The sequence below is a fragment of the Numenius arquata genome, chromosome 2, assembly GCF_964106895.1.
Source record: "Numenius arquata chromosome 2, bNumArq3.hap1.1, whole genome shotgun sequence".
Classification (NCBI taxonomy): Eukaryota; Metazoa; Chordata; class Aves; order Charadriiformes; family Scolopacidae; genus Numenius; species Numenius arquata.
In genome coordinates this window covers 93,115,336-93,140,449 of record NC_133577.1, presented here as the reverse complement: position 1 = coordinate 93,140,449, position 25,114 = coordinate 93,115,336, and the positions used below count along the sequence as shown (strand labels likewise).

General features: G+C 40.1%; 1 protein-coding gene across 1 annotated transcript in view; it reads right to left on the bottom strand.

Moving 5' to 3' along the window:
* PTPRB (protein tyrosine phosphatase receptor type B) overlaps positions 1-25,114 on the bottom strand; it is a 56,720-nt gene that overhangs the window by 15,019 nt on the left and 16,587 nt on the right. The window contains exons 5-18 of the mRNA XM_074165270.1: positions 19,485-19,763; positions 18,879-19,136; positions 17,042-17,305; positions 14,350-14,619; positions 11,919-12,179; positions 9,486-9,752; positions 8,350-8,613; positions 7,094-7,357; positions 5,870-6,133; positions 4,881-5,144; positions 3,740-4,009; positions 2,842-3,105; positions 1,744-2,007; positions 1,080-1,361 (exon numbers count right to left, since the gene is read on the bottom strand). Of these exons, the coding sequence (XP_074021371.1) occupies positions 1,080-1,361; positions 1,744-2,007; positions 2,842-3,105; positions 3,740-4,009; positions 4,881-5,144; positions 5,870-6,133; positions 7,094-7,357; positions 8,350-8,613; positions 9,486-9,752; positions 11,919-12,179; positions 14,350-14,619; positions 17,042-17,305; positions 18,879-19,136; positions 19,485-19,763 (3,735 nt within the window). The remainder of the gene's footprint in view (positions 1-1,079; positions 1,362-1,743; positions 2,008-2,841; positions 3,106-3,739; positions 4,010-4,880; positions 5,145-5,869; positions 6,134-7,093; positions 7,358-8,349; positions 8,614-9,485; positions 9,753-11,918; positions 12,180-14,349; positions 14,620-17,041; positions 17,306-18,878; positions 19,137-19,484; positions 19,764-25,114) is intronic.

Genomic DNA, 25,114 nt, shown 5'->3' with positions numbered 1-25,114 from the left:
CCACCTCTCCTGCAAATGTGCACTGCCTGATTATTAGGCGAGGCTGTCTAACTCATTTTAGCCATCTGAAATCGGATCTAGCGACATCAGCCTCATCCGGTTTGTGAAGCTTCAGTATTTACTTGTGAAAACAAGCAAACAAAACTACTTGTTGAAGTCTTAACAAGAAAAGCGACACCGGAAAGTAACACTGGATTTCTAGAACTCTGTTACAACTTTTTTGGAGGTTACATGTGGTCAACGGTATCAGTCAGTACTGATACTGTCATCCCCAGACTGATCTGGTTTCCTGGGTAGCATGTGGTGTGTCCGTATTACTAAAGCATACCACAGAAGTATGCTTTATTCATGTAATATTGGAGCACCATTTATAACATGTGACATGTAACAAGAATGGGATTTCACTTTCAGATGGCAGACATCTACAATTAAGTGATTAAATACAGGTGACAGGTAGCTATGCTCTCATTATAATTAATATGCTGAATGAGGTCTAAAGAGCTACTCAGCTTACTCAACATAGATGTCAAGTTGGAGCTGAATCCCACCTCAAGTGACATGAGGGTTTGCCAAGGCTCAGTTGTTTTAACAATTCCAGGTCACTTTTTCAAATCAGCCTGCTACTGAGGCTGCCAGAGACAGCTACAGATGATATGGATCCACAGACACAGACAGAAACCCAGAGCAGTGAAACACACTGATTCCAGTTTCAAATCTAGTACAGCAGGGTTTCATTCATCCTTCCTGTCTGATTGTTCAGAAACATTTTGATTACTTCAATATCCTACTGTCAGAGAAGTATGGATATTCAGCCTTATTTTACCCCCAAAACTGATTGATTCGGGCTCTGCAACTAAACAGCCCCACTCTGCATGTGAAGATTGCAAACGTATGTCCATTTTCAATCTTTAAACGGTTGACCTTGTGCACAGCAATGGCTTAGAGTCTAGCGGAATTCATCGCCTGTCATTCATGAATTTATTAATGGAAATTACTGACTGCGACAGGAATTGGTAAGCTTTAACAGTTTTGCATCTTCTCCAGCTGAGTGCTGGGGTGCAATGGAAATTGTTACTTACTTGTTCTCACGCTTGCAGCCTGTGACTGACTGTATGTCTTCCAGCTGTCGCCACTGACCGTTCTGACACTGAACTCATAGAGTCTGCCTGGTCGCAGGCCATAGATGATGCGTACTTTTGATTTGCTGCTGCTGTAGGGATTGAATACTGTGAGGGGATCTTTTGGAAGCCACTGCAACTCAAAATCGTCATAGTCTGTCCAGTCTGGAGGACCCAGCCAAGTGATTGATAAAGAAGTATTTGCAACATCTGTAAACGACACAGTGTTTGGAGGGCTGGGTGCTACAAAAAAGGGGGAGGAAAAAAGAAAAGAAAAAAAAGAGATTCTTAACAAATTTTTACAGTAGACAAGATGAAACATGAGTTATTTTCTTCATGTATCACAAAGTGGTTTATATTATCCTGTGTACAGTCAGTTATTGCACCTGCGCCAATGGTGGCAACTTTCACAGACATTACGTGTTCCTGAGCCTTTGAAAGAAACATGGTGCTGAACAAATCACACTCTATTGGTTTAATACCCTTAGAGATATCCTTCATCTTTACACCTTCAGTGACTCTTATAATAAATACTCCCTCAGAATGTCTGTTGCATAGTTGTAAACTAATATGAATTCTGACAGATAGGACTAGACAAAAATCCCAAAGCTTTTGTGTCTTTTACCTGTTCTTCCTTCAGCGTTTGCTGTGTTGGTCAGGTCACCACTGTGAGTCACCACAACCAGAGTGTACTTTCTGCCAGGAATGAGCCCCTGGAAATGCCACTCTTTCAGGTCTTTCCTGTGCCATGTTTCTTTCTGTGTCCCATTTGGGTTGTAAAGATTCAGCTCATAGAAGTCAACATCTCCTGCTGCTGGACCCCAGGTGAACCACAGACTGTCTGTCATGTTTCGGTTGGATGCCTTGAGACCAACAACTGGGGCTGGTACTGAAAAAAAGAGAATGGGTATTATGTTGTGTAGAAGACTGTTAGGGTTAGAAGCAACGAGGTCAAGCAGACCTTACACTTATCCCACAATGACAGCCATGTAATAATCTAGAAAGCCATCACAGCTGGCCAAAAAGCCAGAAAGCATAAGGAAGTATATCTCAATAGTTTGTTTTCTTATTTCGAACTGCCACTGTCCCAAAAAGAAGATGAAATGTTCATAACAGACAGTTTTGCAAATGTTAAGCAGCTTTTTCCCAGTCAGTGTCTGGAAAAATCTAATTCTGAGGCAGCTGAAGAAAGTGCACCACTGTCCAGAGGCAGTGGTACACAGGAGTTACTCTAGGGTGCCTCAGAGGATAAAGAAAGGTTTCACAGAGTGTCAGGGTTGCTACAGCTGCTTAGGAAACTCTGCTTCCCATGTGTGGCTGAACAAACATGGAGCTGCAGCCAGAGCTCCCCATGGGAAACAAGCTTTATTTCACTGGTAGATTGTCTACCTCATTAACCCTACTTGCTTTGCCTTTCTGTCTTTTCCACTCAGACAAATATTGCTTTTAGGATGGGAGGCAGCTGTTTCCTTTAAGGCTTATGCAGCATACATTGGGATGTTCTTCTCCTGACCTGAGTACCTATGAACTATTGCTTCATTTTTCCGCTTGTAACCACATCATTCAGAATTTACTTTCTTCTTTTTCTAGTGCTTTTCATGTATAAGAGCCAATTTTCATATTTCTAATAGTTGCTCTGATCCAGCATGAGCATCAGACCAGCTCATTGATGTCTCTCATTAGCACCACACTGGAGACAGATGATTTTCTTAGATGTTCTTGCCTGTTCTTCCAAAGACAGATGACTCATTAGTGAGGTCTCCGCTGTGTGTAACAATCACCATTCGATACATCCTGCCTTGCCGCAGGTTCTGGAATGAACATTTCTGGAGGTGCTGCTCTCCTGAAATCCTGTCATGAAGGGATTTGTCTGGGTTGTATAGGAAGATGTCATATGAATCGAGCTCCCCTTGTGAGGTGGTCCAGCTGAAGGACAGTCGGTCAGTGGTGTTCTCTGTGACCTTCAGATTTGTGACAGCTGCTGGAACTGAAAAGAATAAACACAAGAGTAAATATCAAAGTGTCTAGACACTAAGCTGAACCTTTAATAAAGTAAGAACTCATGGCTGGAATATACTTCAATTAAGCCACAAGTAGCTAAGTAATGTCAACAGCAACTTTCAGAAGCAAGGGGAAAGCGTTTATGAGGTGCCGCTGAGTCTCTCCAATACAATGTTTGTATTTCTCAGCAGGCCTGGTTCTCCAGCCTGTGCTCACACAGAACTGTCCATTAGTTTCTACACGAAGCGCTAATTGAGTAAAGACTGCAGAACTTGGCTCCAAGTTTAGCGGTGTGTATTCACATCAAATCCTGCACTAAGAGCCTTAAGATTGTGAATTAAAAACTTGATGATAATAAAGCATTCATTTAGTTCCATAACAGATAGACTGAAGGAAGCATTCATCACTTTGCTTTAATATCCTTATTAGGAACCATGGCCACATTATTATGCTAACAAATCTCAGATTCACATACCAAGCACATAACAGGGAAAATGACGCATAAATATCTGGAGTCTGTTCTTATTGGAATCATTCCAGAATCAAGACACACAGATGATTCATGTATTTAATGATATCTGACTGAGGGAGCTATAAATAAACCAAGATGTTCTAATTACCTGTTCGGCCAACAGTTTCTGCTCGTTTACTGAAAAGCCCGCCACTGACTGTCAAAACTTGTATTTTATACTTCTTGCCGGCTAATAAATCTTCAAATTTGTGCTGTTTGGCAGTAGCTGGCTCTGATTTGTTGCTCAGGAGGATTCCTTGCTCATTCAAGAGCAGAATGTCATATCTTTCAGCTACACCAGGAGCTTTCTGCCAGGTTACTAACAAGGAATGACTGCTGTAAGCATGATGGGCTAATAATTCCTGGACCGAGGCTGGAACTGGAAGCAACAATTAAAGACAGGACGTTACCAGGTGAAATATAGAACATTCAATACACCACTGTGAATACAGTAATTAATAGAGAATATCTTTATACATTTGCATTTTCACTTGTGAGAAAAAGGATATCTATGCATGTGTTTGCACAAGCAAATAATTTCTAGACATAAATACAGTCAGATTAAGTTACAGGACATCATGGACAGCTGAACTGAGCATGGAGAAGCAAGAGATATACATAAATTATCATGAAAAGAGGGAGGAGAGTGAGATGAACTGACCAAAACAGTGAAGAAAGGCACGTGAAAAAGAACTGAAAAATAAAGAAGTTGGTGCAAAATAGCAGCACAGAATAGAAAACATAAGCCAGCAGCTGTTGCACAAAGTCAGGCCACAGCAAACACATCTAGATACTAAAGAGAGAAGATGGATTAAAAACAAGGTGTTCCACTGTTTGTGTGCCCTGACACACAGAATATTGAGGCAATACATTCTCTAACAAGACTTGACCATGCAATGGGCTCTGCTAGAACATGGTATTTGACTGCATGGAGCCCTGCAGATGTATGTGTTGGATGGGTACGGGCACCGGACTGGGGAGGGCAGGAATTGCATTTGTCCTGTAAAGGCATGCTTTGGGCTGGGACCTGAACTCCACACACATTTACCCAGGTAAAGCTACTCATGTGACAGATCTCACTGGTATTAACAGAGCCATGCGTAACTACTTGCAAGAGGACTCATACTCTTTGAGACAAAAACTTCTCATGAATCTGAGTCTTCCCATACTCAATGGTACATTCATAAACATTACTAAAAAAGGGTCATAAGACATAATGCAACTTGCTCCTTGTCTCAAAAGAAACGCACTTGTTCTCCCAAAAGCTGCTAAGCTGTTGTGCAAGGTGCCACTATTCGATTGCACCACCACCCGGTACTGCTCCCCAGCTTCCAGCTTGTGAAACGTGTGCTCAGAGACGTGTTTGGAGACACTCTGGGAATCAAGCTGATGGTTTTGCTGAAAGATAGTCACTGTGTAGGAATCCACATCTCCACTTCCAGGAGTCCAGCTCACTTTCAGGCTGTTTGTCAGGCCGTTAGGTGACACATGAATGTTTCTGACCGCACTGGGAACTGGGAAAAAAAATTAACACAAAGGCACCTGCTTACAGATTTCCTGTTTGATTCAGATTTTTTAATTCCTACTTTTTTAATGGTGACAGCAAATGATTCAAAGGACAAAGAGCATTTATATGCACAAGTAATTTCACTTATGGGTAAACACAAGTAAAGTTGAAGACATTTGTGTAGGATTGTGCCATTTTAGAAAAGCAATTCTATGTGTTTACAAGAAGAAAAGTAAAGAAAATGTAAGTTAAACAGAAAAAAAAGTTTGTATGTTTTTTATCTGGATAACCTCCCTCTTCTCTGAATGATGCTTTAGAACACCTCAGAAAATCAAATCTCTTTATGTACACTTACTTAGTAGACATTTTGCAGTCTTAATCTCACCCTTTCATTTTAGGTGTAAAATAGCTTAAGCGATTTAGCTAGAGATACTAAGCAAACAGCTGGCATTCATAGGGATAACAGAAACCCAAACACTGACATCTCAATACCATTTCTATGCAACAAATCAAATTATCTGCCAATAATAAAATATTAGTGCCTGTGACATTTGTTTATTAAGCACAGATCAAGTTGGCTGTAGTACTACTGTGATTTTCAATGAGATCTGCTGTCTTTGTGCCAGTGTTGTGCCAGCTCAAATAAGATCGGATTCTCCCTTGATTTTCTGCCCCTCATTCTTTCCTCTAGAGAAGCCTCAACACATTTTTAAATACCACATTATTTCTTACTTGTCAGTCCTTCTATGAAAGTGGCACGTTGTGCATCTCCACTGATTGTCAAGACAAGAATTTTGTATAGACGTCCTGGAGTCAGAGCTGTGAACCAATACTCCTCAATCGTGTTCCCAAGGAAAATGGGTGGGAAGATCTTCATATCATTGAAGAGGAGCTGAATCTCATATTTATCAACATCCCCCTCAGCCTTTGACCAAGTTACCTGCAGATCTTCTGTGCTCCTGTTACTAAGAGTCAGTTCCTTCACTGACTCTGGCACTGAAGAGGTGAGAAGAAAGATAGGAAACTTCTCAGTACTTATTACCAGATCAACAGCAGAAAGATAACAGTTCTGAATCCATGCTCCTGAGCTAAAACTTTTCATTCAGTTCCCTAGGAAAGCAGTAGATTGCACTTATTTCAAGGGTTGCTGTTTGTGGTCTGCACCATATCTAACACTGGAAGGTCCCATTTAAGAACAGGGAGTCCACAGTCTATCAGCATAAGAATAATAAATAATAACAGAGCCTGCAGGGTGTTTGCACAGCCAACAAAAATTGACTAGGGTCTGCATGTACAACAAATGTGGTGCGAAAAGGCCTGAGCTAGTGGAGACCTGAGGCGAGCTGTCTGTGTGAAGCAGCACCACACTGCGCAGTTCCCAACTCCCGCCAGACGCAGGTCAGTTGTTTTTGCCCAGCGCTACACCTGTGTTAATAAGCTTGGTTTCTTAGCACGGCACATTAGCTTACATGCGGCGCTAGATGAAGACAGGCAGATTTCATCCAGATGACTGCTGGCTCACAACTAGCCACCTTACCACTCTTGCCCCATGCTCTCCAAATCCTGTTCTTGGAGTAATTTGAGTAGAGTGAGGTCTAGCCTATCTTCTTCCTTATACATTTCCATGACCAGAAAAACACTATGTCTTGTACCTTCTGGCCAAGCTTAAGCATAAATACTAAGTTGATCTGGAAATCTGTACGATTTTGGTTTTCAGTTTTCCATGTTTCAAGGTTTAGCTTTCCAAGTTCACACCACAGGTCTCTTGTTTTACTTTCTATATGTCTGTAACTTAAACTTTGGTCATAAACTAAATACTGCTTTCCATAGTTAGAATGACACACAGTCGAAGAGTCACACTCAACATTCTATGTTAAAATCATATGAGATTTTTGAGCAAGGTAAATAGAAAAAAATCCTGGAGCATCTCAGGATGTTTCCAGGGTCTTTACTTACTTGTTCTGCCGTAGACTCTTTCACTAGTTTCATATTTCCCACTCCTTGTGCTGACCGTGACACTGTACTGTCTCCCTGGGACCAGATTAGTGAACACACATTCATTTTCATCCTTTGGGACACTTTTTGTTTGGATGAAGTCATTGTTGTTCTTGATGATCACTTCATAATTATCAAAATATCCAGAGGCATGTAACCAGGACACCTTCAAGTAGTCACTCCTGGCTGAATTGCTGACAGTAAGTCCCTGAACACTTGAAGGGACTGAAAGGAAAAAAAAAACAACACAATTAAAGATTCAGAAAGTAATAACTTCCTGAAGTAACAGGAGTTGCTGCAGTGGACAATACTTGTGGTAACTACCACTTTTCTGAGGAAGTTGCAAAAAGACCACAATGTGGATTTAAGCAATACCCTACCCTCTAAAACAGTAACTGAAGTTTCCAGGCTGCTTTATGTCATATGATAATAGTTTGCCTTTCCAATTTTTGGTCTTTTGGAACTTAGTCAGTTTTGCTTATAGAAATGACTTCCATAGGTTCACGCTAGTCCTGAATTTGCTTCTCCTCATTTAAATGGCTTTCCCTTCAATTTGCATTTACATCATGAGAAGACTAAAATGGCACTAACTTTATGATACTCTGTCGTTTTAAGACTCCTTACCATCTTCTTTTATTCTATTGGTTTACTAAGTGGAAAATCTCAGTCTTTTCAATCTTTGAGGAAGTTTTAAAAAGTTTTCCATCATTATTGCCACCCTTCTTTGAAATTTCTCTATTCCTGTTATAATATTCTTGAACACTGCATTACCAAAACCATAGACATGGGTGTTATATGACCAAAAAGAATAGACAAGGGTGTTATTCATTTATGTGACAGCTTACTAATATTTTAGTAGTTAACTCCTACCCCATTCTTTCAGTGTTTGAGTAAATTTTTGGGGGGATGCTCTGCAGGATATGCTTGAACATCCAAGTAGAGGGGCCAAGGGCAGGAAAGTGCATTAGAGTCAAAACTGATACGTGATTTCTGCTCACTCACAAGGATTGACACATGACTTTTACGCATGCTAAAGTAATTTTGTATGACATAAAGCAGCAGTTAAGGCATAAGAATAAGACTAAGTCTGTAAGTTTTATGGTTTGACCCTCCAACCCCTACTCACACATCCCAGTTTGGCCAGATATTAATCCATCATTGCTAATGGCTATACAACGTGGTTATGGTGACTGGATTCACTAAGAGGCTCTCTTTACCTGTTCGTTCCTGGCTGAAGGAATAATTTTCATACTTTCCACTCTTCGTGGTTATCATCACATTGTAAAGTGTCCCAGGAGTAAGGCTACTGAAGGAGCATTCACTGAAGGATTTGGAAATGGTGAGAGTCTGAACAATCTTGTCATCGTGAGAGAGTGTTACCAAATAATTGTCTACATCTCCAGAAGCTGGCAGCCAAGAGACACTGAGGTAGTCACTGCGACCTGAGTTATTTACTGTTACTCCAGTCACGCTGGAAGGAACTGTGCAACAAAGAGGAAAAACCAGAAGAGCTTTAACTAGCCAATTCCTACTGTCGTGAGAATGTCTGGAATGCCACCCTGCAAAATAAGCAGTCTGGGACTCCTGAGAAGCTCTGCACTGACTCCACTCAGCAGCAGTCATCGGCTTTTTGAAAATTGTCTTTGGTGACACAATCCCAGCACTTCTAAAATCCCTGAAGATGAGTTATCCTCTCGAGTCGCCATTCATCAGTAATAGCGATAACTACTGAGGCCGGTATGAAGCTGAGGCTCATAGAAGAATGTGTTTCATTTACAATGAGTTCTCTGACGCCTAGTGGCCAAAACATGAATGCAATTTATTTTTTCAAGCCAGCAAGGTGAGCTCAAAGGCTCCACACTGCCAGAACTACCATTGCTCAGGTATACAAAATTATTAGGGTTATTACAGGGGCAGACCTTAATCATAATTAACTGCCACATTTTCATAGGACTCTGATGCACTGAACTGACATCTGTAGAAGGGCTGCCCATCAGCTGTCAGAGTCAAAAATATTGGAAGATTTTACAAAATATGTCTATGTATTTTAAGCCTTTTAGTGTTATTCTTTGAAAACTGTTTTTCTTTTTCCTGAAAATAGTTGTTTTCAAGGAGAACATTGGAGCAAACCGCAGAATCCCTGTTATACAGAGTTCATGTTGAAGGCAGAGCAGTTAGCTCCCACAGTGAATCTGGACCCACAGTGTGCCTGAGGTCACACACAGGAATTATATGGCCGAAACTCCTGTATTTCTGAATTCTCAGCCCAGTGGCTTATTCACAAGACCATTCTCTTTAACACATTTAGCTTTTAGGAACTGACAAAAGACGTGCTGGAGTATTTCCTTTTTACCTGTCCTCCCCTCTGCGATCGTTTGCCTTGAAGATATTCCCCCACTGACAGTGGTGACAACAACTGAATAGAGTCCTCCAGGTTTCAGGGGATAAAAGTGGTATCTATTGGTTTCACTGGGAACAGTCTCATTTTTAATGACAACATTCTCATGAATCAGTAGCACTTGGTATGAGTCTACATCTCCCAGCGCTCTTGTCCAGTTGGTGAATAAGCTGTTGGTTGATCCCTCACTTGCCACGGTCAGACCAGTCACTTGGGCTGGCACTGCAAAGAAAATTGTCATAATGTTACTGAGGAGAAACAAAACAAAACAAAACAAGATCCCCCAAATAACCCAAGTTTAGTCACACTGAGGAAGTGCATCAAAACAACATTCCAATTTGCAGCCAGACTCAACAGGACTAAAAATAACCCAACTGTGCACTGCTTCCTGTCTGGTGGGATGTGGTCTATGGGAAACTATCTAAGGCACAGAAAGGTCTTTCAGGCTTTAGCACAGCTTTTCTCAGTCAGAATAAAATGATTCAAGATCAGTGAATGGGAAGAGATAGCATTTCCTAAATACCATTAAACAAAAGCCATCAATTTAGAAAATAACTTGTTTTTTTGATGACTGTTTCAATTATAGTCTGTGTTTTCCATTCTCCCTTTCCTCTCCTATTCCCCATCTCTCATTCATATAAATAGCAAACTAGTTTGATGAACGCCTCAGGCGCAATCATCTATACCCCAGAGAAACGTCAGACCCTTTAATTTTAGGGGTAACTGAGATCAATGAGTTTGGTTTTACTTTTTATGTCAGAAGATCTGCAGGATACTAACTTTTTTGGCATCAAAAGATGAATTAATTGCTAAACAAATAACATTTATAAAAGTATAAGCTTAAATAACTTAGACCAAAAAGGAAAAAGAAAGTACAAAGGGAATGAAGTATCTAGCACAAATTTTACCCAAAATCTTGTTGTTGTTTTTTTTTTTTTAATTTGACAATATTTGGTCAAAGCAAGGGAATACAGTTGCTTCTTTCTAAGTATTTCTGCTTACATGACCAAGCACAACTGAAATCAAGAACACTCTGACCTTACAAAATGTGATTGCAAGCTTCATCTCTTGTTTTGTATTAACTTTTTTGCACACTTAGTACTGGATTAGCAATCATTAGCAAAAGCTAGAAAATTAGGCACATAGCTGAAAAAATGTAATGTTGATAAAAAACTTAATAAAAAATCCCACCTGTTTTATAATATTGTCATAATGTAGTAAGCCCCAACAAGACACTGTGCCACATTTCTGTGCTAAAGGCACTTTTAGTGATACCTCAGGTTCCACTAGAAGCTGACCAATCTGGGATGTATCCAAGACCTATTTCTGTCATATTTACAGCAATATTTTGCAATCCTAGTAAGCTGTCCTACTGCAGAAAAGATTCAGAGGTTTGGGATGCTTATTAAGACCCATGTTCAAATTCAGTGATGTTTGTTCCTTATCACTTTGAATGTAATGCTGGCACGCTACCCCAGCCTGATGTGTTGTCAAGCATTGATTTATACTGGTGAAGTGGGACGCTGTAACCTTTATGCCTGAATAGGCCTCCTAAAGGGGCGCAAGGCAGAAGGAAGTGAAATCCCAGCTATCTAATTGCATAGCAGAGAAATGAAAGTGTAAGTCAAAGGCCTTGGAAGGAGTTACAACATTTAAGTAAGGACCACTATCAAGCCATAGGCATGATTAGATTTAAACACCAGCAGCTTGTTTTTTCCCTGTGCTGTGCCAGACCAGAGCTACATTTTAAGACTTTTCTTGCACTGGAGATTGCGTAAGTCAAGCAGAGTGAAGCAACACATATGGTTTAAAACTTGCACACGTGCACAAAATTAGCACCCTGCAGGGGGTGGGAATGGGACCTTCCTTGTGTCACAGTCATCATCCTGAATAACAGATACAGATTCTGGAATCAGAAGAGCAGAGAAATTAAAAATAAATTTTCAAGGTCACATATGTTTTGTGTCTGTCAACCTTGGAATGTTCTCCCTAAAGCAACATTTTCCTGTGTGGTGGTGGTATTTTTTGTTTCCAGATGATGAATGCTTTGAATCAAGGAAGTGACCTTCCTGAAGATACCCAGTGAAAATTGTTCTTCGTATGTGGAATCTTGTGCTAATGTAGATTGATCAGATGTGACATAATATTTCAGAAAACCGCTTTGCCGGGAATTACATATCCATTTCCCCAAAACCTTAAATAAATACTTCAAGATAACTGACAGTCAGAAACAGGAGACTCAGAAACATAACTTTTCTATTGAGGAAACACAGGTAAATTCAAGACTTTTGAGATTTAGCCACTGAGTTCATTCACTTCACTACAAAGCAAAGAAAGTTGTTAATGGTTAACAGAAGTAAAGATTAAAATAGTTTGGCAGGATGATACCTGTTCTTCCCTCCACTGAAGTCCAGTTGCTTAAAATCCCACTAATGGTAGTGACGGTAGCTGTATATTTTCTTCCAGGTACCAAGTCAGTGAAAGTGAATTCCTTAGCTTCTTTTGCAAGCCCTTTTTTTATGACAGTAAGATCCCTGTCTCCCAGTGAAACCACGTAGCTGTCCCATTCCGCCACAGGGGTCATCCACATGACACTAAGTGAAGATTCATTAGCATGCTTCACACGGAGCTGGAGAACAGGCTCTGGAGCTGTAAAAGTACACAAATATCACAATGAGAACAGGACCTTGTAGTGAACGCACAAACCATATCTCAAGCTGCTGTAAGGAATCTGTTCTGTTAGACAGAAATGTGACCACAACAGAGAATTTGTAATCAAGAGGAGATTCTTTACCTTTCTCTAGGAAGCCAATCTTACAAATCTAATATTTGTGCTACTCTTCCAGTAAAGGCCTGTAGCGGCAGATTTCAGCAATGCATTATGGCTGTAATGCTTAGGTTTAAACTCATGTCAGGATATATATTTTAGCATGAATGGAAATGCAGTGAAGTCAGTGAGCTTCCTCTTGAACTGTAGGTGCTAGACAGGGCTATAAAACATTTGTACCATAAAACAGATCTACACCAATTTAGCTGTAACAAACAAGGATGCAAATTATAGGGTCAGAGTGACATTGATTTTGCAATGGTTTATATCTCTGTCAAGTTGGGAGACACTCCAAACTTACAGTGGTACAAAAGAAAGAATTTGATCGGAGAATTTCTCTGTGTGTGTTCATATATGTGTGTGTGTGTGCATGCATGCACACAGAGGGCATCTGTCACCTAACGTAGTCCCCGATCTGATTTTGTCCATGTTACGTTGAAATAGAATCATAGAATTGTCTAGGTTGGAAGGGACCTTTCAGATCATCTAGTCCAACCATCGACCTAACACTGACCATAAAAACCACCATTAAACCATATCACTAAACACTACGTCTACCCATCCTTTAAAAACCTCCAAGGATGGTGATTCCACCACTTCCCTGGGCAGCCTGTTCCAACGCTTGATAACCCTTTCAGTGTAAAATTTTTTCTTAATATCCAATCTAAACCTTCCCTGGTGCAACTTGAGGTCGTTTCCTCTTGTTCTATCACCTGTTACTTGGGAGAAGAGACTGACCCCCACCTCGCTACAACCTCCTTTCAGGTAATTGTAGAGAGCAATAAGGTCTCCCTTCAGCCTCCTTTTCTCCAGAGTGAACAACCCCCATTTTCCAAGACTGTGGGTTTATCTAAGGGAAAATTAAGTCAGAAGAGGGCCTAATACCTATGCTTCATAACAGGTACGTTATGTACCTGACTGTGGGTCAAACACACTTGTGATATACCCACTCTTGGATATTATTTACTGGACCATGTTCTAATTGCTTAGGTGCACCAATTAAAAGTAACACCATCGATTTAAATTAAGTTATTTGTCATGTATATCAAAGTAAGTAAGAAGAGAATGTGCCTTGCTCTGATCAAGTTGGCTAGAAGTTAGAGAAAGCTTCAGTTCTGTAGCTTCTACTGGTCTTGTCGTTGTGCAATATTAACAAAACGAAGGCCTCGGGGAATGACAGGTAGGGGTGTAGCAGGAAAGGCGCACACAAGGAAGGATGAGGATAAAGTAGGGTGGCCCATTCTTATCTCACATTCTCCAGTGAGATAAGGCTCAGGCTAGAGCCTTGCCTCCTCCAAGTCTTCTTTTCCTCTGAGTTACACTTATTTTGCATTCATAGAGCAGAACTATTAACAATTACATTGCAATTATTTTTTAAGTTTAAAGCAATCAGATATGGCTTTGACTAACGCTGCAAAAGAATTCCACTCACATCCTTGCAGTGTATATGGAATTCCTTTGGAAAGGCTGACTTGAACAGACTAACCCCATTTTCTTTCTGGAGCATGAGAACAAGAACTGAGATGTTATGGAACAGCCACACTAACATACACCTCAAGCAGCTTTGGTTAATACCATTGATACCCTTTACACAGGCTGGGAAGGAAATCAGTTTGCCACAGAAAATACTGATGAACAATACAGGAAGATCTATATTGCTCTCTTTAAGAAGTACATAGGGTGCCTACAATCAGCTATAAAATGTAACAGTGAAATGTAGTACATGTAGTGTAATGCCTCAGTCATGACAGAATGGTGAAATAATTCCCACAACTTTCACTAACAAACACCACAAAAATAACCCTGAGAACTGCTAAAAATAATATATAAAAATATTCCTATTGCTTTCAAGGGAGTTCCTTTTTACTGCATTAATTACTGTATTAATAGAGAAATTAATCTGTGGATTCCCAAGCACTCCTTCTTTCTCATTGTCCACAGAGCCCAGCTGAACATTTTGCACTTTCCCGCTTCCCGGACGATCACGCTGACCTGTTCTCCCCGTGCAGCTGGTCTTGCTCTGCAAATCGCCACTCTCCACAACGACGTCCACGCCGTACTGCCTCCCCGGGATGAGGCCCTCGTCCTGGACGAGGTACTCCGTGGTGTCCTTCTCCAGGGTGGCGTTGAGCAGCAGGGCCGAGCCGTTCCACAGCAGCAGGCGGTACCTCTCCCAGTCTCCCGCAGGGGGCAGCCAGGTCACTCGCAGAGACCTCAGCCAGCCACCACCACCGGCTTTCAGCTCGGAAACTTTCTGGGGAACTGAAATGCAGAGATTGAGAGGGTAACTCTGAAGTGGGGTGTATCTGGTAAGACCTAACTGCACTCTGGCGAAACCTGTCTCGCAGCACAGCTATTGCAGAAGTACTCGGATCAGTTAGAGCAACGGGAGGTATCTTGTTACAAAGGTTGGCGTTCATTTTAGGATAATTTTTACTCTCCCACACACAATCCACTCCCTTCTCACTGTTAGTTTCTGCCATCAGAAATGGGGAACCCTTCTTAGGGCAGGAAAAATCTCCCCCGTGCACTTCTCGGATGCATCTTGCAGTTTTCAGTTAGCTTCCCAGCTGCTTCCTGGACTTAAGTTCACTTAGAAACTGTCGGCCAGTTTCTCAAAGCTAAGGCCAAAACTTCAGCTTCTGTGGGCCAAATTCTGGTCTCAGCAGCAGAAATGCAAAACCTGATGGCTTCTTGCACAAAGGCCTTGTATGTCCTAGTCCCTCCCAGCTGAAGGGCACCAAGACTCAAACTGAAGTTCATTAAAGCATCCACTCAGTCCTGTCCTTCACTTCAAGGGTCCTGAATTTACATGCCCAACCTTCCTGCCCTACTGCTTGCAGGTCACACTGGACCACTGAAGCTTTCTGATTTTCACAGAATAATTAAATACCAACCACACCAAGCAGAGATTGGAAGACAGATGCAGACCCTTAGGTTAGGACACCTGTAGCTCAGTGTTAAGATACTCTACATGAGATCAGCGTTGGAGCCCTGAGACCATCAGCAAGTATTAACCGTAAACTGCAAGGCTAGAATCATGCTCTCACGTTTTTTCTGGCTTAGCTAGTATTTAATTGGTCAGCAACTAGTAAAGGATTGAGAGATACCAGTTTCACTTCCCACAGGCATAGCTGGGTATCAAACTTAGATCTCCCACACGCCAGTGAATATGAGAGATGTGCTTCGACTGCTGAGTGAGTGGATAAAAGCACACAGTGTTTTGGTAGGAAGCTTGGATGTACTTGTATCATAACAGATAAAATTAGACTGGCTGGACATCATTACACCCTTATGGTGCAAAGTTTCAGTCCCTGAGATGTCCATATTCCTTGCCACAACACTCCTAAGCAGGTTCTGCTGCCGTAGGCACCTTCGCAATACATAGTGAGGTAGATAATGTTCTTGGGCACCTGGCTTGCTTTGTGAGTTACAGAGGGATGCTAGGAGTCTAACCCCTTCAGCATCTGTAGACCTGACAGCCTGGATTTAGAAATTTATCTTTAGGCCACACAGCTTCTGCTGAAATGACTCTGTTTCCAAAGCTCTTGGTATCTACGGAAAAGTCAAGGGAAGGAATTGCACATGATCGTTGGAAATGGGACTTCTAGATCTCCAACTTTGAAAGTAACGGGTCTAGGTCACAAATCTGGGGATCAGTGGTTTCAGTGAAGGCCTGAAGCTCTCCCTTCAGATGGAAATGGTAATCTTAAAGGTCTTTAATGGTAGGCTAGACAAACAAAAAAGACATGTATGTAACCAGTCCAGCTTTGTACTTACTGGACATGAAAGGCTTTTCAGGTCTCTTCCAGCTTGCACTGAGAATGGGGTGGCAGCTAGATATGTCAAGGGTGTGCCTTTTACTTGAGATGTTTAGTTGCAGATGATGAATATTCTCTAAAATAAATACTCTGCTCTCTCTCTCACACACACATTTTATAATTTTTGGCTCTGAGTCTACTAACAATTTATGTATGTATTCTTCACCCACTTATATACTTTTTCCCATCTAAATTTAGCTTGGGCTAGGCTGATGTGGAGAAGATGACATGCCTTTGTGGTCAGTAATGCTGTAGGAGAATTATGTCAGGATTTTTCAGGTTCAGAACTGCTACAACAGATACCTGGAAGAAAATTCTACTCCTGAAAGAAGATAAACAAGACATAACCCAGCTCTACCCAGGCTGCCACATGCCTTCCTTAATCCATGCTGTTGGTAGCAAAGACAGCCGAGACGTAATCTTTTCCTATTTGTAGATTTAAGCCTGGAGGAAAGGATAATATTAGACCTTGCAAAATTACTTAAAAATCCATTAACAATTTGACTACATGCGGACCTCCCCATAATGTAACTAATTTTATATACTATGCTGAGTTGAATTCAAGATAATAAAGTTGGTCAGAAGTGGAGTAGTGTGGAACATTTTTGTAACAGACTCACCCAACTATAAGGTCCAAACCTCATTATTGTTTCCTGCTCCCAAGCTATGCTGGAGCTGCTTTTGGCTGCCAGATTAACTGTTGCCAGAGAGTCAGGAAGGGGTACTCCCGGAACAAAATTGTGCTCTTTATCTTATTTTGCCTGGAATCCAAATCATTTTGTCTCCTACAATGATTTTCTACAAGGCCAGCATAGGCAAAAGTAGCATTGGTTACAATGTTCTTACTGAAGCAGAAGACTTACACGTCCTGCCAGTTGCCATCCGATCGGTAAACAGTTCACCACTGACTGTGCGGGCAGTAACCTGATAAAGACGTCCTGGAGTTAGCTTGTCAAAGTGAGTCTCTGTGACCGGTGGCTGTAGAGTTTTGACTTCTTTAACTGATCCAAGATGAGACAGAGTGATATTATAGAAATTGAGGTTTCCTGAAGGTCTTCGCCACTTAACTTTTAAAGCCTCTAAGCTGTCATCGTTAGTCACCGTCAAATCTAAAACTTCAGCTGGGGCTAGAAGAAGAAAGTAAGAAAGAGAATAAAATATTTCCACCACAGAACATGTAAGACCTGCTGCCTCCAAACTGCAACAGTTAAGTTTTGCTTTTAAATGGTTATATGAGATCGAATATGAACGATTGTGCCTGAACAGTGAGAGGGCAAAGCCTGATCACACTGAAACTGAACCCAGACCTGTTTAAGATATTCTGCTGCTGAGAATGGCACCTCTTACGATGACCACTCTCATTTCAGAGAGTAGAAGATCTGTTAGCCATGTCTGCACTCACCCTAGTCATTTTGACTATAAAACAGACCAGGCACATGCTCCTAAGACCAGAGGTGCCTCTAAACATTTTGGTAGAATAAACATTACAGCATCATTGGAGCTATGCCTGATTTATACTAGCGTAGATGGGATTGGAATCAAACTCCTTTATTCAAATGCTCCACCAGAAGAAAAGCACAGCCACCTCCAATATCTTCACTTTTCAGGCTTGGGACACAGTAGGTACTGAAACGGAGGGCCATGCTGCAAGCTAGACAGAGTGCTTTTATGTTCTGAGAAAACCTGTGAGATTTAAAATTTTTGCACCCCACAACAGGAAGAAATAAAAAAAAATCTGAAGAAATAAATGAAACAAGAGAATAATCCCCAGAACAGCCAGTGCTAGGTGACAATAACACTCATCTGTGTGCCCTAGACATCACAATATTGCTTACTTAATATTTAATTACCTCTACATAGTGAGGTTTGTGTAGGATAAACTGCACCTTACGTTTACCAGAAATTAAGGAAAGAAAAGGCATGACCTTGTTTTTGCCTACATGAGTGTTTTAACCACTGGGCTTTAGTAGGATGTCATCTTTCTCTCTATGACCACAGAACTGAAAAGCCTCCCTGGAAAAAAACCCTTCATTTTGAAAACTCTGGTTCTGCAAAACAATACTTCTTAGGGGGAAAAAAGAACAAAACCAAACAAAAAAACCATTCAATTTTAAACTTCTTAACCTATTCTACTTCTCTTTCTTTCAATTCCTTTTCAGAAGCGCAGCTATTTTACAATCCAGAGAAAAAGACACAAGAAATATATTTTTGCAAAACTCACAAGCTCTGCACCTCCCATTCAGCTAAGTAAGAATCACTGGAGTTACACTGTCTTCAATGCTGTGAAATAACCAGGCTATACACTGCCTCAATTCACTGAACAGGTCAGATGAACTTCTCTCACAGGTATGAGGTGATACCATGGCACTTGGGCTCAGACTGTTAACACCTAACTTTACATGTTTAATGGAGCTACCTACATTAAGCAGTGCAGCTAATTTAGCTGCAAACATCCTAAAAGCTAATTTAGCTTCTAACTTTGCTGCAATGGTAACTTAGGGAATGAAATAAGCTTATGGTGTCTCTAGCTCACCTCTATAGCCTTTGGAGAGAAATACCTGCCAAGAGCAATTCAGCCACTGAAGTCTGGCAATATAGACTTGGAACACAAATCATTTATTATTCTGAAATACATCCTGTAATATTATGAGATTATGGCCTTAGCTTCTTGTCCTGTTGTGATGAATTCTGAAATCATACCTGTCCTGACAGTTTGAAAACTGCTGCTCTCCAATCCTGCAGCCTGGGTTATGATAGAGAGATTATACACATGGCCCGCTGTAAGTCCTGAAAAAGTGTAGGAGGTCAGAGGATCTTCTTGGTGAACCTCATGAACTGGGGCATGATTATCCAGCAACACCAGCCTGTAACGATCCACGTGCCCAGAGCCAGGAGACCATGAAGCGTGAATAGAGTCTGTCTTGACACTGACCTGAATATTTTTCACAGGGGACGGCACTGTTGGAATAAAAACCACATGCTTGAGGCCTAATGGTTATCTCCACAATTTCAGCAATTTTGAACATACGTACTTTTGAAATGGATTGAGTTTCTTTAGGGTTAGTGAAAAATCAACCCCAAATTTATGTCCAAATACATCACAACAACATGCCTCCATTCCTAGCAAACAAACCTTTAAGTTAGTCAGAGATTCATATTTTGTTTAGTTCTATGTATAATCAATAGATACTTAGATATCTATATCTTTCCAGGTAGAAGAATTACATATATTTGTTAATTTCAAAATGCAGAACTGCAAAATACTGTAAGTAGCTTTATTTAAATTAACTACAGTAAAAGTCCTACCAGTAGATCCACTTATGTGAAGTTCTGGGGTACTCTTGTTTCCAGCAACTGCACTGAGGACAATGTTGTATTTGTTCCCAGGGATGAGACTGGAAAAAGTGTTTTCCGTTTTTGAAATTCTTCCTGGTATGGAGACTTCTTGTATCTTTTTATTACTGTGATCAAATAATACCAGGTTATACAAGTCCACCTTTCCTGAGGAAGGATCCCACTGAACCTGTAGGCTTGTGAGTGTAGTTTTTTCCTTATTAACTTCAAAACGAGGTGGTGGTAAGGGATCTGTAGTTAAAAAGAAAAAAAAAAAAAAAGAAAAGAAAACATAAACCACTATTTCTTGCACTGGAATTGTCTGAAGTTTTACACAGCAGCACAAAAAAGCTTCCAAACCTCTCCCTTTATATCATCATGTTGCCAGTGCTTTTCAAAGTCTTTTTCTTTACATTTATAAACATACGACTGAAACCTGTCTACAAGAGAGTCCTGCAGAATTCAGAAATGTTACTTCTGGATATATGTGTACACAATCACTCAGACACACACACACACATATAGAAAAACACTTCCAGTTGTGGATGTAAGTAACAAGCTGGGAAATCTGCTGATAGTAAAACTGTAACAACTTTAATAAGAAACAGCCAACATGAAAATCTGGAAAATTACACTCAATGTCTCAGTGTAATGTAACTTTATAGATACAGTGGTACCAATGGCTTCCATTTCCTAGCACTCACTTCAGCATCAAACTTCAGGCCAAATATTTAAAACTTCATCCAGCTACAGCAATTGAGATGGGAGGTTTTAATGAAAAGTGTCAGGAAATCTTAACAATAGGCTTGACTACCAGCTCCACCTATAATATATACTAAGCCACTAAAGACTATTATGCTGGCAAAAGTGAATAGTGGGGGTATAAACTTGTTCCTTGAAGGCAATTGTTCCAATCAGAAAGGTCAAACTTTGGGAGTCAGAAATAAATTCCACCACTATATATGGTCAGATGCACAGACAGATGAAAAAGTTTTAATTTGACCAATAGCAAGAGAACAGTCATGATAACTATCAAGAAGTTTAACTCTCTGTCTGACAAAGTTAGGATAGGGCTGACTGCTCATTAGTCCTGCAAAAATCAACAAAGTCATCAGCATTATTTGCCAAATTCTACAGAAGGAGACAACCCTTAAATTTTTAGAAGCACTTTTACTGTCCTGGGCAATCTGTCTTGTAAGGTACATTAGCAAAGAGAAGAGTTGCGTGCCTAGAAGGTGAAGTTCAGAAAATCAGACTTTATCTAATCTATCTGGTCCAGAAAACAAAACACTCAGTGCTTTGTACATCCGCTAGAACAAAGGAACAATGAGATTGGGAAGTGCCTGGGCTGCAAGAGCCCTGGATGGAAACAAACACTTAAAAAGCCATTTACATTGTTATACAAGTCTCTGCTGGCAACGGTACAACACCGATATATCACAGAAATAAAATATGTTCACAAAGGTATTTTTATACCATTTGATACTATATGAATTAATGTCTCCTGGTCTACAAAGGAGTCGTCCAGAAAACTTCAGGTTGTTTGAATTATATTGCACCTCCATTTTCACTTTGTGTCCATAGCTGCTATAGATACATTTTATAGAAGTGATAGATATGGTTACCTTCAATCCCAACGACATGACTCCCAAATACAGCCTGTAAGCACAGAAACACCCCTGCCTTACACAGGAGAAAAATGGTAACTGAGATACACAAGCCCAGGACTGAGTAATGGGCAATTCCCGACTTCCAGTCTCAGCCATCTTCCTACCAAATCATCCAGTTTTTTCCTAGATTTCCCTTTTCATAAAACAGTAACCTACATTACAAGGCCTTTTCTGAAGATTAAGTGAAGAGAGTTGATTTCATTTTTCTTATTAAATACAAATATTCATTTCTTTGGGATGATATGCAACCTAGAAAATCTTTAAAACAGGCTACACGGTTATTTATATTCATCTTGTACTCTGCCTTTTGAGACAATGATCATAACCATTACATGATTATGGATTATAGGATTATACAGCCTATAGTCAGAGCCATGTCACAGTAGTTGTTCCTACAGACGCCTAATAAATCAGATTTGTCCCAAATAATTTGAAATTTAGAGGGGTGAACACATGGCCAAGCCATGCTTCTGTCATTTACAGTTATATATTACAATGGAAAAATACTCTACCAGACTGTTTCTTGGAAGGTAGAATTTTTGACCTCTTTTCATTCAAATATTTAGACATTTTTCTGACAAAATATGTACTTACTTGTTAGTTCTCTCAGTATAGGTGGCTTCGGTTAGGTGGTAACAAAATACACCACTGCAATATTTTTATAGAGAATAATGCTGAAAATGGCATTTATAACCCTATTTTAGAAGATATATTTGAAAGCAGGGGAATTGCCGAGTTGCTTTTCATGGATCTCAAGACCAGTATTTCACATCTGAATTTCAATTCAGAACTGAAATTCATAAATTTAACTGTAATTTAGGATCTATTCATATACTGTTGTTTTTAACTAGCATTTTAAATAAAGACATAGTCATTCACTGAAAATACGCCGCTGAAATACACAGTTAAGCTGGTGCACAGACATTTGGAGAACTGAGAAATTAAAAAGTATTTTATTTGAAATCAAGCAAGATACAACCCTATTATCTTTTATCATAGAGTAGCTCTCAGTCACAGTAACAGTTTTACTAAGCACACTAAAGTAGATAATGTGAAAGGATCGCAGGTGCATGTGTTGGCCCAACTTTACAATGTCAAGCATGCTGACTGGTTTTATGGTTCTATGTGATGTTTTAGGTATACATATTCAAAAAACAAAACAAAAGGTAAATATTAATCAGAAAAAAATATACAGACTTGTGCCTGCTAACATCTGTAATCTCAGGCTTGCAGGGGAAAATGTATCTGTAGCTCAGAGCTGATAAATGGTGTTATCAGCTTTTTCTTCATTTCCTATTCTACCAAAATAGCACAACTGCCAACACTGTATGTGTGTTTGCATGCCTGTGTATACCTGGCTTAGATAGTGCAGATGTGATCGTATTTTCCATCGTTTTGCAGGACCTATTTCAGTCCTGCTCTAGAGGATTAAATACTTGCCATTTTAAATAGTAACTCATAGATCAAAATTTCTTGAGTAAAGAGACATAACAGACTCCACCCTGGTGGACTAGTGAGGATTACTGTACCAGTATTCTATACTTTAATAGATTTCAGATCTACTCATACACAAGTGAAATAGCAGCTGCTTCTCTACTCAAAGATTCGCGAAGAGTCTCGTGTTACTTGAGAGTTCAGGCAGTCTTGGTGAGCTGTGTACTTACTCTATCGGAATATCAAACTTGCAAACAACATAGACTTAACTCATTGTCATAACTATGATTTTAATGTGAAATTAAATACTCGAAAGGTCAAATTAAGTTAGGGATTTGGTCCTCTCCAAGCCTTCACATTACAACTGCAACCACAGTACACATTATTCATTGCTTTCACCTTAAGTCCTTAATCAGAACAGATCACGCTCAAAATCTGTAACGAAATATTTTGGATTTTATAGGCTTAGCATTTCTTTGTATAAGAAACAGGATGATAAGTGAACTTGTAACAGGAGCAAGCACACGAAAATTGTAACAGGATTGAATATGATCAAAAGTTAAAGCTTCTGAACTAGGTATATAAACAAATCTGTGACTTTATCTGTGTACATTTATTGCATCGGGACAATACAGATGTTTAAAGCCTCATTTTGCAAAAGTAAACACATGAGATGGGATTCCTCTCACTTCAACCATCTAAACTTCAGGTGCCTGGTTTAACCTAGGCTCCTTTTATAGCCAGCGGAGAAAGCTGGGCACCTCCAAAGGACAGCTTAACCCATCTTTCTTAGACAAAGGACTCAGGAGGGGAACCTCTCTGAGTACCATGCTCAGACATCATATTTTCAGACGGCTCATGATAGCTCAGTTCCACTACCATTCAAATCACTGGGAATTTTGTTTACAATATGGCTGAAAATACTGCTCATACTTCCATATTCACAGGATAGTTTCCAGGAACACATGCCTATGGACATTCAGGCTTGGTAGAGCGTAAAACAAAACTACTGACATCAAGTTACAAAGGAACAGGTGAAAAGGGGCTTCCAGAATGCGGGTTTAAAATGCTGCCCCTAGTGGAATTGTACAGAGGAATAATCCTCCCTCATTCTGCATTGAAATGCATAGTATTGACAGTGCAACATGGCTTGTTGACAGGCATAACAAACCCTGTATATTCTTAAGGAAAAAATAAATTCACAAATTTGGGAGCTAATTGTGTATTTTAAACATGATCATGCAATGCAATGGATGTAACTGAATCAAGGGAATTGAGGAACCATGGACAATCCAGGTAGCTGTCTTTGCAGGAAACCTACATGGTTCCTCTGTTCTTATTTCATGCTCTCGACCGATCTCTGCTATACAAAATCCAAACATAAACCTCACGTCAATTATGGTCCAATAATTTGCAGTATTTCAGCTCAGACTTCAATCAAGCTTTTCACTCTGACATCAGTTACATAATATGACTATAATCAGCAGTTTCTTCCAATTCCTTTTATCATCTCATATTCTTGCAAAATCTATTTACTGATTAAAAAAAGTCATAATGACATGTACAAGGTACTGTCTAAATTATTATGTACTAATCAAAATGTGGTCTAAAGTGGTATCTTTTTCTCTACTTCTACGCAACTGCTCAATAATAGATCTCTACTATCCTGCAATGGTGGTGATTTATACCTGTCACCGATAACGGTTGATTTATTCCTTCAATTTTCAAATTACAAATCATCGATATTAAAAACAGCTCTCACGATGCATGACACTGTTTTAAATCACTGTCTGCATAGAAACTATTACTCATTTTTACCGAGTGACATGACTTGTCCTTACCGTATGGCTATCACACCAGCACACTTGTCACTAGACTTTTTTAAACTTGAATTACCAAAGCAAAGTAATGGAGGCTATTTAATGCATCTGCACAGTTAATGCAGATAAAAGGGTCTGACAGTAAATGATGTCTCTGAACCGGTAATTGTTAAGTATTTGGCTGCTGTAATCTTCAATACTAATACCGCAAAATAACCTCTCCGAAGCTAAGATATAAGGAGCAAATCAGGGAGGCGTTTCATGATGGACCTCTTTTAAGACATCTCTGTTTTGTGTGTTACCACCAGTCTGATGTTGGACAATATTATATTTCATCAACTTTAAGAAAACACTAATACAGGTAGGAAGAGTCCAATTCTGCCACTACAGCCAGTGGCCCTATGTCGTTCATTGCCTCACAGCTGAGTTGTTCACATGCACACACAAACACACACGCAGAAAGGCGGCTTTCCTTGGCTGCACTCTGGCAGGCTGCTGGAACGTTTTTACAGCCAGTCATGGACACTGTAAGTGCGCTGCACGCAACTGTGTATCGTAGCACCTGACTGGTTGTATTCAAGGAAAACATACAAGCAAAAAGTTTCAGCCTTACTTTCTGACTTTTAGACTCTGGTTAGATAGAATAAAAGTATAGAAATGGGCTGAAACACTAAGCTGC